The sequence below is a fragment of the Caretta caretta genome, chromosome 5 (assembly GCF_965140235.1).
Source record: "Caretta caretta isolate rCarCar2 chromosome 5, rCarCar1.hap1, whole genome shotgun sequence".
Lineage (NCBI taxonomy): Eukaryota > Metazoa > Chordata > Testudines > Cheloniidae > Caretta > Caretta caretta.
In genome coordinates this window covers 99,397,501-99,414,324 of record NC_134210.1, presented here as the reverse complement: position 1 = coordinate 99,414,324, position 16,824 = coordinate 99,397,501, and the positions used below count along the sequence as shown (strand labels likewise).

General features: G+C 39.0%; 1 protein-coding gene across 4 annotated transcripts in view; it reads right to left on the bottom strand.

Annotated features, from left to right (window-relative positions):
* The window catches only part of CEMIP2 (cell migration inducing hyaluronidase 2), a 66,565-nt gene that overhangs the window by 40,243 nt on the left and 9,498 nt on the right, over positions 1–16,824 (bottom strand). For all 4 annotated transcript variants that reach the window (XM_048850525.2, XM_048850528.2, XM_048850526.2 and 1 more), the window contains exons 2-3: positions 7,520–7,862; positions 1,203–1,343 (exon numbers count right to left, since the gene is read on the bottom strand). In XM_048850525.2, the coding sequence (XP_048706482.1) occupies positions 1,203–1,343; positions 7,520–7,850 (472 nt within the window). In that variant the 5' untranslated portion in view covers positions 7,851–7,862. The remainder of the gene's footprint in view (positions 1–1,202; positions 1,344–7,519; positions 7,863–16,824) is intronic.

Here is a 16,824-nt window from a genome sequence, read left to right as displayed (position 1 = left end):
AAGCCAGCTGTTTATACAAAACCAGCCTCAAGAAACTATCCCATTGTCCAGCCCAGGAAAAGACAATGATGGACCATTAGAGTTAACGGAAAGACGCAGAGAATTTGAAACTGAAAAGAACATCCTGGCTCCCCACACTGACTAACCATGAGTCACCACCATGGGGCAGGGTGGGGTTTGAGGGAGATTAAAGAAGCCTTTTAAAAGCAGGCTTGGAACTGAGGTTTTTTTATCCATAACTTGGGGGACAGGCTCAAGGTGAGTAGCTTTTGGGGGTGGGAGAGAATTGCTTTAAGGCAACAGGTAACTCTTATTAGAAAAGGGATTTTATCTTTGATATGAACATGCAAAAGCCTGAGGTTGTCTTTTTATGTTGATTTTCCATGTGACTTGTATATGTTTGCCTTCCCTTAATAATTCATCTTTAAATCTGTGTTTATTTAAAGACTTTTTATTTAGGTTTTATCCCAGGCAGGTTGCTGCTGTGCAAACTGTGTGGAGTGCATACACCTGGGGAAGCAGGGGACTGTTTCAAGCCTTCAAAATTTACAAGGCAGACAGTGACAGAACTTCTTACTGATCGGTTTGGTCCCCAAAACATCACAACATATTACTCTTAACAAACCAAGATGCTACAGAGCCTAAGCATGTTACCAGTAGAGATGCAAAAGTGATGAGTAAGTTGTATGTAGTTTTGTGCAAAAATATTAGTCATTTAATGCTGGACGATTTCACAACTCCGATTTTATTTTCTTCAAAGTGGTCATTTTCATATTGAAACTGAACATTTTCAATGCAAAAGTATTTGTTGGAATGATGTTCAATTCTGAACTTTCCTTAAAAAAAAAAGCCATCAGAGTGAAAGAGACCCATTTTTTTAAAGTACAATTGCTAATTTCCGAAGTTTTTCACTAAATATTTCAAATGAAACGCAAATTGAAGTTCTCATATTTCATTGCAGGGTTTCTGCACACATTACTAATGCAGAAGAGCAAGTGTTTTGGCAACACCTGAATGGGGAAAGGGAAGTATGTGCTTGTTTGTATACGCCAACTTCCCTCCTCACCAGCCTCCCCTCTTCAACCAACACTGTCACAGTCACCTACACCTGTCTAATGTGCTTTGAGCATAAATCAGAAATGTGTTAAAAAATGGGACATAACAGTAGATTGAAGCACATGGCTTGTTTTGCCGTTACCCACCTCCATCCTGTATGACTACAGAATGCACCGTAGCATCCAAATTCAGACGAAACAAATCGCCCTTTTTGATGATAACTCTCTTTCCAGTATCTTGTCCAGGGTTCCAATTCTGAAGACGAGGGTTCTGATCTGGACAATTCTCTGAAATAACCAATTCAATTAAAAACACCACAAACACATAAAGACAAGACATTGCCGTATAAAGTAAAAAAAACTAGAAGTCAGTGGTTCTCCTCCCTCTACAGCAACATGAAGGTTTCATTCATTAGGAACATGTTTCTTTTTCAAATTAGATGGAATGGGATCAGAAATAATGGATGATCTTGTTTCTTTCTGCCGTTTTCCTAATTGTACCATAGAAGATACTGCAGTTAGTCGCATCAGGGTTCAAACTTATGTAGCAAAAACAGTGACAGGGTATGTGAAGGCTGACTAGCTTTAGTAGAAGGAATGTATTCTTGCTCTTAAACTGAGCCACTTAGCGCAATAAGAGCATTACAAAATGCTCCTGCCAAAAGGGCACCAATCATTTAGATACCAAGGAGACCCGTATGCTGTCAGCTGAAGTTACAGAAACATAGAATTCTCTTCTCTCAACAATTGGGTGAAGATTGTTAAAATAGCTGCCTACTGCAGTGGTAGAGACCTGCCTTCTCATAGTATGGAGGAGGGGAGACAGAGATTGGAGAGACTCTCTGAAGCATCTGGAAAAGGAGAAATTGGGGGTTGGGGAGGTGAACACAACAGATGCCAAGACTAACAGGCCAGCACCCAGTGTTAGAACAATGGTTGGATGGTTTCATGTCAATGGAATTCATCCATTTAGCCTTCTCAGTCTCTGAAGGAGAAATATCTTACATCAAAAGGCAATTTAGTTTCAGAAAATAAACGGGCATGTAAGACTAGACAATTGTAAACAGCCCTATCTAAGGAAGTGGGATTGCCACCCTGTAATGAAATAGATACTATTCATCTCATCTTTAATGTAATCATTAGCATTTCTGATATATATATTTTGTAACTTATTTAACACCATACTCTCACTTCAATCTTTTTCTACGCTGTGAATTCATATCAATCTTTTTCACAGGAGCCAAGATTTGACTTAGAAAAGGAAGATTAAGACAACTAAATATGTAAATACACGGCCAGAAGAAACCTAAGGGATAATATAAACTCTATAAGAAAACAAAAAGGAAGGAAATATCAGGGCAGGAGAGAATTGTTTAGGGTGGTCCAAAGTGATGATGATATAAAACTCAACAAATGAATTTAAGCTAAATAGCAGGAAGCATTTCCTTAATAGTAGTATCTGCTAGACTGTGGATTAATCTCCAAAGGAAATGGAAGCCCCATTATTTCAGAATTAGACTGTACAAAGCTGTAGGGAAACATATTGCCAGGGACACCAAAGGGAAATTTAATAAGATGATCTAATGAGACAGTAAATTTACTATAAGTTCTATGAAAAGATCTATAAAGTGCAGTGCTAAGGACTGTAACTTCAGTGCAGAGACAGGAAGGAGAGGGATAAGAGAGCAATTCTAAAATTGACTGTTTTAGGATCTCTGATAAATTAAATGCTGACAAAGGAGATATGAACATCACAGGCACAAATTAAGTTCCTCTAACATAAATATGTTTTTGAAACACAGAATGTGCATCTGTTCTCTGATGATTGCTATGAAGAAAATTAAGACTTTTTTCACAGTTGGAAGTGCATTGAAAATCTTCCTTGATATTTCAGGACCAGGGACTAGAATGAAGCAGCCAGCATTTAATACTAATACAATATATCACCCTCCAAAATGATCAGTTGTGTTTTACACAGATACACTTTTCAGTATATATTCCTGTTTTCAATTATTTGCAACTTTGGCAAAGATAACTTTGCCAAACTAATGTTTCAGGCTGAACATTTTCCAGGCTGGGTGGCTGCTTGATTTTAAGTTTCAGCAAAGCAGTGCAACTGTTTCTGAAAACAAGTTTAGGGGAAAAAAATATGCTATTTTCCAAATGTTTTAAAAAAAAAATCTTAACTCTTTAACTGAGAAGCTTTGGAGCAATAACTTGAAATTTGGCAGGGGACTGAATAGGTAGAGGTGTCACCACTGTGGTCACATAGGAACCTTTTGTTGTCCCTACAAAAAGTCCTCAAATTTAGGGGTATAAACCTCTGGAAAAGTCACCACTTTCATGTGCTCGGTAGAGGCTCGCAAGAGTCTGGCAGCTAAATTCTCTGAAGATTCTGTCTACCCTCAGCATGATCTAGCCCAGGGCTGCAAGTGCCAAGCAGAATTTCTCTACATTTGCTCCTCATTGAAGCCAAGGGTCACTTGTAGCATGCTACAATGGTACCAAGAGCAGGGAGATTGTCTCTCCTTGTGCTCTCAATGGTCTCCCTTGCTGGCACCCAAACAGACTGACTAGAACATAGGGTGAGAGGAGCAAGGAGGAGGGCAGAAGCAGAGAGGGACAAGCTGGGAGGACAGGACAGAAAGGGACAAGCTCATGGAGGAGCATGCTAGAGGGAAAGGGTCTAACTACTTCAGCGCAATGCCCTCACCCCAAAAACTTGGAATTCAACCCAGGGTTCCCGAGTCTCACTGTTTCTCTACTATTAAATAGCAGTGAAAACTATTGGCAAAGTGGGTGCCTCATCCCACCTCTAATATTCACAGAGGGTACCAGCCTACTACTGCTACCAGTTACTCCACTGGCTCAAGTGGTAGACACAAGTCTTCACTGTGGATATAAAGATTCCAATCCTGCTGAAAAACTATGAGGGGGAAGAAGGGATGCAGAGTTCAGCATGGTTACACATGACAGAATGTTTGGATTTTTTTTAATTAAAGGGGCATAAGTGGAATTCTCCTTTACAGAGATACTTGGAAAATTCCAATCAATGTGTCATTTATTTTAAGACACACCAGAATAAATTTTAGGCAGGCGGGATGTAACTAGCTGTATTGAAAATGGCCTGAATTCCAGGATTAATACTTCTGCTCTTGTAAAGAGAGCAATGAGATCTCCAATAATGCAAGTAGCTCTCATCAAAGTAGACTGGACCTCAAGGAACCCAGTGCTCACTACCATATTAATGAAGTGATTAAGGTATAACTCAGAGAATAGTGCCAGCTACAGAATCATCAACACCTCTTCCTGCAACACCTTGTGTTTCCTTGGAAGTCTGCCAAGTACTGATAAGGCACAACTCTACTGCGGGCGCAAAATTCAACTAGTTCAAAAGTCTGATGAAGGAATGACAGCAGATCAAATAAATGTCATCTTGAAACAATCTGCATATGGACACAAAAGCACACTAACTCTTTCATAATTTTACAGATTAAGACAAGAAGGGATCATTATGATAATCTAATCTGAGCTCCTGCATAACCCGACCCAAAGAAATTTACCTGGTAAACTCTGCAACAAATCCATTGCTTTTTAGAGCCTCCACTTTAAAAGTCTCCCAATCTAGATTTTAAAAAAGACTTCTCAAGTCACCTCCTCCTAACCTTCTTTTGGATAAAACTAACTAGATTGAGCCTCTTAAATTATTCACTGTAAAGCAGATTGTCCTAGAATTTGAATAATTCTTGCAGCCCCTTTTGAACCCTTTACAATATCTTTTTTTGAAGGATTGACACCAGAACAGAATTACAATGGGAATACCATCTCCCAACTCTTATTGAATATTCCCCTATTGACACATCCAAGGATCCCACAGCACTGCACTGGGAGCTCATATTCAGTTGACTATCTTTAAGTTCTTCTCACTTTCCATGAGACAGTCCCACACCCTGTAAGAGGGGTTGACTTTTGTTGTTCTCACGTGTGGCCTTGCTGTGACGCGGACAGACTGGTCAACTGGCGTATGACCCATAACTTCAAAGGAGGTACTGAAATGATAAACAGATTCCCTGGCCATTCCCTGCAGGTAGTTATCAAAGCCATGTTAAATAGACTAGAAACTTTAATATGTTTACTTAGTATTGTTAGAGACTTAAAAGGGTAGATGCTAATTATATTTGTCTGTGTTTACCTATATCTTGTTAGAAGTTTAACGATGTGATCTAATTAGCTTGTAGATGCTAAAATTCTGTTCCTGTCTCATAATGCTTCATTACTGCATTCTATTGATTCAGAGATCAAAAGGGGATATCATCATTTAGATGGGACATATTCTGTAATATTATTGTCCTCGTTTCTCTTTGAAACTTGTAAATTGCGCATAGTAAACTACTTTTGAACTGCCTGAATGGTTAATTGCCTTATGCTAATGGTTACCTGTGTATGCATAAGAAACAGAGATTAGCTTCAAAGCAACAGTATACATTACCTATTCTTCATCCAAGGAAGGCATTGTTCTGATTGATGGCTGGCTGCAACTAAGAAAGCTTTGGGCCTGAAACTTTTTAATCTCCCATCTGTTTAAACTTTGACAGGGAAAGTCTAAGCCCAGAAGACTGAGATCGCCAGGTCTACTCTGGATTAACTCTGGAATTCTCATGGAAGAATTTGAACAAACTCAAATTGTTTGAGTGCCTATTGGACTATAACCTTTTAAAATGGATTCCAGAAGGACTTTTACAAGTCAGCAGCCTCACTATCTCTGCTATGAAACTGACCTGAGAACTTTACTTATATGTGCATGTATATTGATCTTTTAACCATAGCAACTCTCCTCTTTCTTTTGATTAATAAATCTTAGGTTTAGTTAATAAGGATTGGCTGTAAGTGTGTATTTGGGTGAGATCTGAAATATTCATTGACCTAGTGGGCAACATGTCCGGTCCCTGGGGATTGGTAGAACTTTAAGTATGGTGAATAAGGTTTTAGTAATCACTTGCTATATTAGACTTGGCTGTCTGGATGGGATTGCTTAAAGGAGGCTGTAGTTTGGTTTCTTGGTAACCAGTGTGGTAATACAGAAGCGGTTTAGTTACTGGCTTGGTGAAATCTAATTATAGAATAAACCACCAGTGTGGGGGATTGTCTGCCCTATTCCTTGCAGTTAACCAAGAGTGTGGCATTCTCAGTGTGGCCCCTCCAGGCACCATGGTCACACTTGCATTTGGCTGTTTTAAAGCATGTGTTGTTCAAATGAGTCCAGGTTACCACCGAGTGATCAAGGTCACACTATATAACTGACCTGACCTGTCATTTACCACCCCAATTTTTATTTTCTTCTATATCACTGGAGAAAGATATTGAATAGTACTGGGTGAAGAACTGATCTCTGTGGAACCCCATTAGAAATACGACCACTGGATGGAGGTTACAATTACTTTTTAAAATCAGTCATCAGTTTTTAATCTAATCAATATGCGCTACATTGATTTTGTACAGTGCTAATTTTTTTAAATCAGAATGTCTTGCAGTAAAGTCAAATGCCTTTCAAAAGTCCAAATACATTAAATTGTGTTGGTATAGGTAACTCGTAATCAACTGTTTTGACATTTTCCAAACAAACAAACATTAATTATGCTACCATCATTTAATTCTTTACTAACTGCATCCCCTATTAGCCGTTCCAAGATTTTGCATGAGATTGATATCAAGTTTAACTATAGGACAGTTAACCAGGCCATCCTGTTTATCCTTTTTAAAATACTGGTGTATTAGCTTTTTTCCATTCCTCTGGAACTTTAACATATTTTGGAATACTGGGAAAAACCCAACATCAATGGTTCAAAGAGCTCATTCGTCAATTCTTTTAAAACTCTTGAGTGTAGGTCATCTGGTACTGAGATTTAAAAAGGTTTAATTTTATTATGTGCTGTTTAACATCCTCCCTAGTTACGGTTGGAATAGAAAAATATCGCTGACCTATGAATTCATCATCCAGCCTCTCCCCAAACACAGAACAGAAATATTTGAACATTTCTGTCTCTTCTGCATCATTGCTGACAATTTTATCATCCCTATATTGCTATGGTTGCTATGGTTAAAAGAGTTGCTATGGTTAAAAGATCAATATCCCTATCATCCCTTAGTGGATCTATAGCACCACTAAGATTTCTTTTGTTCCCAGTTATTTAAATCTCCTTCTTATTGTCCTTCGCCCTAGTGGCCATATAGTTTTCATGGATACCCTTAGCTCCTCTTATAAATTGCCTTATAAATTAGACCAGTTAACATCACCGCTATCAACTTCCCCTTTTTTACCCATGTGTTATATTATTTTTAACAAAATATATTTTTAAATAGATAAATATAAACATCAAATATATATTTATTTTTAACATTAATACTGATGATTGTTAAACTATATTCATAGCTTGTGTAAATGAATTCTTATTACAACAACTTACCATCTGGTGCATATTTTGAAGATATTCCCAAGATAATTGCCAGTGCAATAAAAAATGAAAAGCTAGAAATACCAAAGCAAATGAGAGTATTTTTGTGTCTTTTCTTTCTGCTTGCTTCTGCTTGACGGCGCTGCTCCTCTGGCGAGAGGGCAAATGTTGCATGGCCTTCTTGTCCTGCAGATGTAAATTTGGCTGAAGTCTGGCTCTTTGGACATGGGGATGGACGAAGAGGAACAATTCTCCCTGGAACATAGCCAGAAGATCGATGACTGCTCCCATTCTGAGGCTGAAGGAAAACAGGGGAATTCCCCCTGTGATCAATGGCTTGCATGTTATAAGGTCACTGAAGGGGGGAAAAAAAATAAATGAATGATTATGAAAAACAATCAGTTTAGGTCACGTGTGTTACGTGACTATATGCGTCTCTCTCTGCTCTCGCTATTTATACTGTACCAATATCATAGTAGCCAGAATTTGCCATAACATAACAGTTCAAAACATTTGTGCATAAATTAAATAAAACCTTATTAACAAAAAATATTTGCTATAGGGAATCTAACCACTGACAATCTCTCAGCATTTCAGCACAGTAATTGCTGATCCCCTCTAAATTTTTAATTAAATGTTTTTGTGTATAATTTTGAGATTAAGAAGTGACTGGTTAAACTGTAAGACAGTATGTCAGCACAAACCCCACAATAGTTATGCAGAGAATGCCTACATGTATTTCCACAGTATGCAGAAACTGAATCAACTCTTCATTGTTCTCCCTTCAAAAAGTGAAGCATGAAATTCCCCTTCACTTCATATTTTAAGCACCAAAAAGGCCCCTTTTCATTTAGCATGTACAAATCTCAGGCATAGCATATTTACACCCATCCCCCCTTCCTTAGATGCAGTTATGTTAACATGTATAATCAGGACAAGCATAGATGTTCTGCATGCAGTAATTTTGACTTACAGCACAACTTTGTTGTTAGGAAAGGTGTGTCTGGAATGGTTTTATAAGCAGATCACCTGCATCCTGTTCAGCAAGGTCTCATGATACTTCTCTTTGCCAAGCTGCGTGGGTTGTGACACAAAGTCTGGGAGCTACATGACCTCTCTAGACCCTGGCACTTATCACCCAACACAGAGAAGGATTTTTGTTCCAGTTGCTAGCAACCTCTCTCTGAGGGAGCTAGTGACAAAGACCCATTAAAAATATGGTTCCCAGACCCCCATCATTCTTGCCAGTTGTTCAGAACTGACAAATCTTAATTTATGGTTTGCTTTAAAAGATACATAATGTGCACTATATTTCAATTTTTGTCTAATATTTACTGCAAGCAGCGTTCTGAAAGTCAGCATGTATCCCATTAAAATTTCTAGTAGTGGGATATTTGAGAAAGCTGAGTAAATTGAATATATGTGAAGCTTGATCTACTAAAGACTATAGATCCTGTTAAATAACACGTGCTGATGAATGATAGAAATAAGAGCCTACCAATAACGAGACAAAGACCCTTTATTCTCCTCTACTAACAAAGGAATCCTACAGTATATATTCTAAAATGCCAGGCACATTGATGAAGGAGAGAAATTACAATGGTAATCTTATTCTGAGAAATAGCAGGGAATTTTGTGTCTCACATGCTGCAAAATCTGATACTCCACTGTTCCAGGGTGAGAACCAGCCTGTTCAGTAACAGCCTGGATTACCCTTTTATAGGAGACAATGCATCTCCTATACACATAATGAAAGCTAAAAGCATTGAAACACTAGCTAGAGAAGGAACAGCAGAGGACAGCGCACAAATTGGCCCAAATCCTCTAGAGACTATCCCAAAGTTCCTTGCACCTGCTCCTTGTGGCAAATGGACTTTTCAACATTCATCCCTTTATTTTTTCATAGCTGTTTCCCAAACTCATTTACTTAATCCCCACTCCCAGATTTACTGTCCAATGTTTCATGAGCATTTGAAGAATGGCTCTCTTACCATATGTGCATTTTAAACTAAACTCAACTACTAGACTTCTAAATAAAATACTGATTCAGATTTTACTTAAGAAAAATCAACATGTAGCCTTAAAGTCAAATTACTTTGAAGCCTCAGCCTTCTTTACAAAAGACAGCACCTATTGCAAACTGGACCAAACAAAGATATCCTCTAGTACAGTGGTTTTCAATTTTTTTTTTTCTGGCAACCCAGTTGAAGAAAATTGTTGAAGCTGGAGTGGACACAATTTTCTCAGGTGGTGGATCCAAAACTAAACCACATCTTCAAGCCGCAGATAGAGAAAGTGATTCATGAGTTCCTGGCTATGCAAAAGAAAGAGGAAAAACTGTGCCAGCTCTTCCACCAGAGCCCGAGAATCAGGATCCTCCTGCTCCACCCCAAGATGCCTTGTAAGTGTGTTCCTGGTACTAAAAATAGCTGCAGTTGCAAAATACAAGTTTGGGGCAGAGGGTTTGGGGTGCGGGGGTGAGGTTGGGAACAAGGGGTTCAGAGTGTGGGAGGGGGCTCTGGGTTGGGGTGTGGGACAGAGTCAGGGCTCTGGGCTGGGGGGCGGGGTTCAGGACTGGAGATTGGGGCATGGGTTTACCTTGGGCGGCTTCCTGTCAGCAGCGCAGCAGGCATGCTAAGGCAGGCTTCGTGGCACTGCGGACCGCGCCAGCAGCAGGTCTGGCTCCTAGGCCGAGGGCGGGGAGAGAAATGTGGGGGAGAGAGAGGGCTGGGCCCACGGGGCATCGCGCACTGCCCCCGCCCCGAGCACCCAGTCTGCACTCCCCATAGTGCGGAGCAGGTGCTCAAGGAAAAGGCAGCGCATGGAGCCGCGCCCCCGCAACCTAGGAGCCGGACCTGCTACTGGCAGCTTCCGGGGTGCAGCGCAGTGTCAGAACAGGTAGGGGCTAGCCTGTCTTAGCCGGGCAGCACTGCCAACAGGACTTTTAACAGCCGGTTGGCAGTACTGACCAGAGCTGCCATGACCCAGTACCTTACATTCCACAACCCAGTACTGGGTTTTGACCCGCAGTCTGAAAAACAAACAGTGTTCTAGTACAATAATTCTGACCAACCAGATGTGTGACATTTTAGAGCAGACTCATAACCCAAAGACATGAACCTGATCTGAGAATTTTCAGATATAAGAGTAACACTTAACTCTAAGATAAAATGCCTGAATTTAACACTCAAATCACAAAAGTTTCAGATAGTGCAGGCAAAACAAAACAGATCCACCAGTTAATACTTTTTATTGTTTAACAGTATAAACCAAACCCAGAAGAGGTATTCAAAGTTTATTTTATCTTTATGAAAGAATCCTACTTCAGTTTGATCTGATAAATGTTCTCTAAATAGTGCCATTTCACAAAGGAGACCATTTAATAAAGTCTTTCCTCTATTTTGAACAAGAAATGTAAGGCTCTCTGGCACACAGTCTCAAGACAACCTACAGTAATTGTTTGAAAATAATTCATTTCAAATGTTTAGGAAATGTTGCAGGAAGTCAATGCTGCAATTCAAGTATATTCCATCATATCATAAAACTGATTTTAATACTTGCTTGGGACTGTCATTTTGCTATTTGTAAAAGTTTCCATTTAAGGGCAAGTGTTGTTCTTCCAGGGACACGTGGGAAAGAGATGCCACAGAACCACCAAACCCCTCTCAACTCTCCCTCCAGAAAAATCAAAATTAAATTCAAAAGACTACCATGAATGAGAGGTCCTGTACAATCAACAAGTTTACAGTGCAGCTCTGCTCATTCCTCTCTGCCATATAACAATTATTTAAATTTCCTTCTTCCTTTTGTCATTTTAAATTCTATGGCAGAAAGAATTGTTTTTATTTTTCAATTTTAATCCTTTACACTAACGATTTTATGTTAGTGACTTTTTGTTTTAAAGTGAAACATCACATTTGAAATTGTTGGTTTTATTGTTCATTTGTACTTTATGGATGATTTTAGACAGTAACATACCCACCCATCTACACTGCAATTAGACACCTGCAGCTGGCCTGGGCCAGCTGACTCAAGCTCACAGGGCTCAGGCTACGGGGCTGGTTCATTGTCGTGTAGACATACCGAATCGGGCTGCAGCCAGAGCTCTAGGACTCTCCCACCTAACAGGGTCGTTGATCCCAGGCTCCAGCATAAGCCTGGACATCTACACCGCAATTAAACAGCCCTGCAGCCCGAGCCCCTGCGAGCCTGGGCCAGCTGCAGGTGTCTAATTGCAGAGTGGACATGCCAATAAATACTAAGGCCCTGTGCACAATATAGTTGTGCAAATGACTGCATTTACATGTTTTGGCTGAGGTACAGCCTAAGTCTTTCTGTACTATATGAAGTGGACATTTTCCTGCCAGCTCCTGTTCAACTCAGCTTGTCCCCTTACCATTTTTGATTCACTCTCCACATCAAGCATGTTTCACCCACAGTAGGAATTCACTGTTTCCCCTTCTACAGACCGTCTCACCACAATTACAATGGAAGAAAGCAGAAGAAGAGGGAGATCCTTTGCAATTCAAGGCAGCAATGACAGTGGCCAGAGCAGCAAGAGCTATAAACACTGGTTTCATGGGGAGCTAGGGCGGTTTGAAAGAAACACTGGCTGGCATCTCGGCCTCCTGAACTACACAGAAGGAGGAGCTTTTTATGGGGAGTTTCATACTTTAGCCATCTATCCTTGATGGTGTACCTCCTAAAACAAAGAGTCTTTGCTACAATTCCAATTAATCAGATTCACTGGTTATCTATTTTTACTTTGCGGTTATTTTTGGAATGATTCCAGTACAAGTGAAAGTTATCTAATGATTTTGTGGTGAATTAACATAGCTGTCACGAAGTTGTTCAGAATTCACTGCAAATCTGCTATGTAATTTAGGTGTCCTATGTTACACAGTACAGAGGACCTTTCATGTAAGAATGCTCAAAATTATATTCCTCTCCCCCACAACAGAAAGCTTTGCATTTTTTTATCCATTATATATTAAATGGCTTTATTCAGAGCAACATTTAAGCACATGCTTAAATACCACTCAAGGGGTGAAGCAGTATGTGCTTAACAGGTCATTAACTTTAAACACATGCTTAAGAGCTGTTCAAAATAGGAATGTTTTCCTAAATTGAAACCTAAAGCACCAGAAATTGGTGTTACTACTCTGACAACCAGAAAAAGGAATCTACCTCTACTTCACAGGGGAAAGATTAACATATTTGAAAGGTTTCAGAGTAGAAGCCATGTTAGTCTGTATTCGCAAAAAGAAAAGGAGTACTTGTGGCACCTTAGAGACTAACCAATTTATTTGAGCATAAGCTATCGTGCATAAGCGCTCAAATAAATTGGTTAGTCTCTAGGGTGCCACAAGTACTCCTTTTCTTTTTGCGTATTTGAAAGGTGTTTTGTTTTGTTTTTTAAAGTCGCTACTGCAATAACCAGAACTACAAACAGGATCTCTGGGAAATCAAAGTTTTACCTTCAAACATGGGTGTGCCTAAAAAGAAAAGGCCTATTTTCAGGAGTGCTGAAGACACACAACTGCGGTTGGCGTCGGTAGAAGTTGTAGATGCTCAACACATTAGAAGCTCATGCCACACTTATTTAGATGATTAAGTATGGATTTAGAGACTAATTTTCGGCACCTAACATTTTATTAGCACCCTTTTAAAAAAGAATTTAAAGAATCCATTCTGGGAACATGGTCTGATGCTAGCCAAGATGAGGAGCCAAGTCCTCTTCTGGCCTTGAATGACTATCCTGGGTAAATACTTACAAACCTTCAGAGTCACTATTCTAGAGCCCTCCGAGCATCCAATCCTGAAAGACTATTTAAAAAAAGCAAAACAAGTTTACTTCCGAACTCCATCATAACGTAATGCTTCTTTAACACACAATATTTTAAGGATTTCTTGTTTGCGCAGGTCATTTAAAAAAAAAAAAAGATGCTAACACTGTGGCTCTTGGCTATAAAACTACAGTTCCTGTTCATGAACTTCTCTCACACAGTGTAATCTCAAACTGAACAGAACTCAGAAAGAACAGAGACCTCAAAGAGGGCATCTCTTTCATGTAACATAATATTTGCATTGGTCACTACAAAAACTTTCTTAGAACATAGCCAGACTATTGTTTGGTATGGAGCAATGAGATTAAAAGGTAGAGATGGAAATCCAGACTGTAAGAGAGGTGGAGGGGGATGAACAAAAGGATGCAAAATGGCTCACAATTAGCAACAAAGTCTGATATGTTAAACAGAAAGCATGGGTGATTTTCTGAAATTCTGACATATACAAATTTACCTGCCTGGAACCTAGTTATCAGCTATCACAGGAATTTTATCCCACAAAAGACAAAAACAAAACATTAGTCTTCAACAACGTCTCAAAATGTATCAAGGCTCCAATTCAGCAAATCACTTAAAAATATGCTTAACTTTAAGCATGTGAGGAATCCCAATGAAGTCAGGTTAAGCACATCTAAGTGCAAGGACATTTCCTTCTCAGGCATACATTTTCCTCCACCAATTTTTAATTTTTAAAATGTTTATATACTGTAATGATAGACTGTTTACTAAGAACCTATCCTTACTTATCCACATGTATAAAAGCAAGGAAAATAAATCAAATGCTGCAGGTGCATAAAGAAACACACAAATAGCATGGAATGCAGAATAAAAAATATTTTTAATAAATGAGAGAAACCCCGATGGGCTACATAATGTGTAAAGTTACTGTGAATATTTGATGTCACACGTTTACTGAACACAATTTAAGGTGGTTTATTTTCCCCCAGATGGTGGTATTAGAAAGTCAGATGAAATGGAAAGCAGAGTGTAATCAGTAAGCTGTAGAGAGTCTCAGACAAGGCAGAACAGAATGTTTAATATGTGAGCCAGGAGAAAAATAAAAGCTGGGTTTCTGCATCTTGTAAGCCCAGACTTTTTGAAGGCTCAAAAATCTCAGACTTTTTGAAATGTCTCCGTGAAGGGATGAGACAATGGCATTCAGAGGAAGGGTCACGTTTATTAGCTCTGGTCTACATTACACACAGCTCAACTTAAGTTTTTAGTGTAGACATGACCTTAGGAAACTTTTGGGAAAGGAAGAGCCTATACAGGAGGGATGGGCTCCACCAAAACAGAACCAGATTGCTGGCATGCAAAATTTAAAAACGTCCTAGAAGAGTTTATAAATCAAGGGCTGGGGGAAAGCTGACAGGTGTGGTGACACATCATGTAGGGGATGATTTATTAAAGGGGATACGCTATATCCTAGCAAAGAGGAGAGGATAGAAGATAACATACAGGTAGGAACAGAAAAGAAACAGCCATTGAAAAAGAGTCCCATTCAATTACACCACATGAAGGCAGAAAAATAAATATTGACAAATTTTATAAGTGCTTGTATACAAACACTAGACAGCTAAATACTAAGATGGGTGAACATGAGTGTCTCGTATTAAAAAAGGATATGGATATAACAGGTGTCACTTGATGAAATGATAATCCATGGGACACAGGGATACTAGTATTCTTACTTAAATTTAGGTATAGTAGTATATACCTAAATGTAAGCAAGTAAATAGTCCCATTGAAGTCAACAGGATAATTTATGTGCTTAAAGTTAAGTATGTGTGCAGGAGTTTAGCTGGATCACAGCATTAGAAACCCTCTGGTGGAAGATACTACAGAAGAGCAAAGTAGTATAGAATACTGAACTTCTCTTAACAGCTAATCAAAAATGAGGATCAAGAGAAATTGTATTTATAACTGGCTGAAGTCTTCAAAAGAACAAAACTCCAGGAGTGCAGGTATCCAAGGTAGCCAGACAACCCAGAACCTATTAACTGTTTCAAAAATACGTTTCAAAAGTAGTGACAACACTCTTTAAGAAGAGAAGACATGATTCTGGCACTTTTTGGGTGACTATAATATATTCAAAGTGAGAGGGAGATCAGACCACCTATCCTGTGTATATGGCTTACATAAAAGTTTGAGTTATAAGGCTTCTCTCATATGTACAATATGCGAGAGAGAACAGTAAAATACTGTGGATGGATCCAGCACAGTGTCAAACTCATTCAGAAGAAAGGACTAGAGCCCATGTTCAATTATGGTCCAGGAACTGGGATATAAAAAAGGATGTCATACTCCCCTCAAACCATGACAGCGCTTCCCCTGATGTCAGGTGGAGGTTTATGAAGAGATCAACGGGAGAATACAGCTTTTATGTAGTAACCAAACTTTTATTATTTATTCAGTGTCATTCATCGATAGAACCCACTTCTGTTTTATTTCTTCCCTCTCCATCGCTCCCTGTTCTCCGTGTCTCTTGTTTTCCTCTCTGTCTTTTCAGGCAGCCATTCCAAACCCACACCTTTCAAGGGCTTCACTCCCACTCCCTTTCCCAGTCTATCTGCTAATACAGTCAGCAATTAAATAGTTAAAATTGGCATTTAAGTGTCATCACTGGGCTTTAGAGTTGTCACTCTAGTGAGATTAATAAAAACAAGGGAGTTAGCCTGAATCAATGATTCAGGCTGTCTGCAGACTCGGGCAGATGTCACTGCAGCATTTACACTTTGTTTGCTTTGGCAGGTTCTCTCTGAAGCCATGAGGACTAGAATTTATTTTTAAAGTGCTTAGGTCCCAAATAATCTGAAGCCGTCACGTAAATACATAATGTGCAGTGTCCTGAAAATTATGTACAATGAAGTCACTAAAAATGGGGATATAATCTTTTTTCTTCTATTTTGTCTTTTTGTAACATTCTCTAGGAGTGAGAGAGACAAGAAAAGTGTTCTGTAAAAAATAATCACACATAGAAAGGAAAGGAAAAGGAAAGTATTCAATAGCTGAAATAAACATTTTAAAAACAAAACAAAAATTTTGAATCTACTGTTAAGTTTTCATTCTGCTAAAATGGCAGCTGAAAGTAACAACATAATATTTTGCATTATCTTGGCACATTCAATTTGAGGAACTCAAAGCACTTGCACACATTAGTCAAGTAAGTCTCACAATATCCTGTGAGGCATGGTATCTAGTTTTTTTCCATATGACTGTAGTACACTTTTTTCTAGTTTATCATGTGTGTCCAAGTTAGAGGGAACTGCTAGTCTGCCCCTTTGTCAGCTTGCCTTGCAATAGTGACCAGAAAAGTTTATTTAAATTCCGAAGTAAGTTATCTTGAACATCCTCCTAACATTGCTGCATTCATAACATTTCTTGCCCAAACACACACATTTTCTTTAAGCTACCCTTTTCATTTCCCTTCCAAATATTACTGTTAGCAAGAAGATATTTAAATGAATCCTT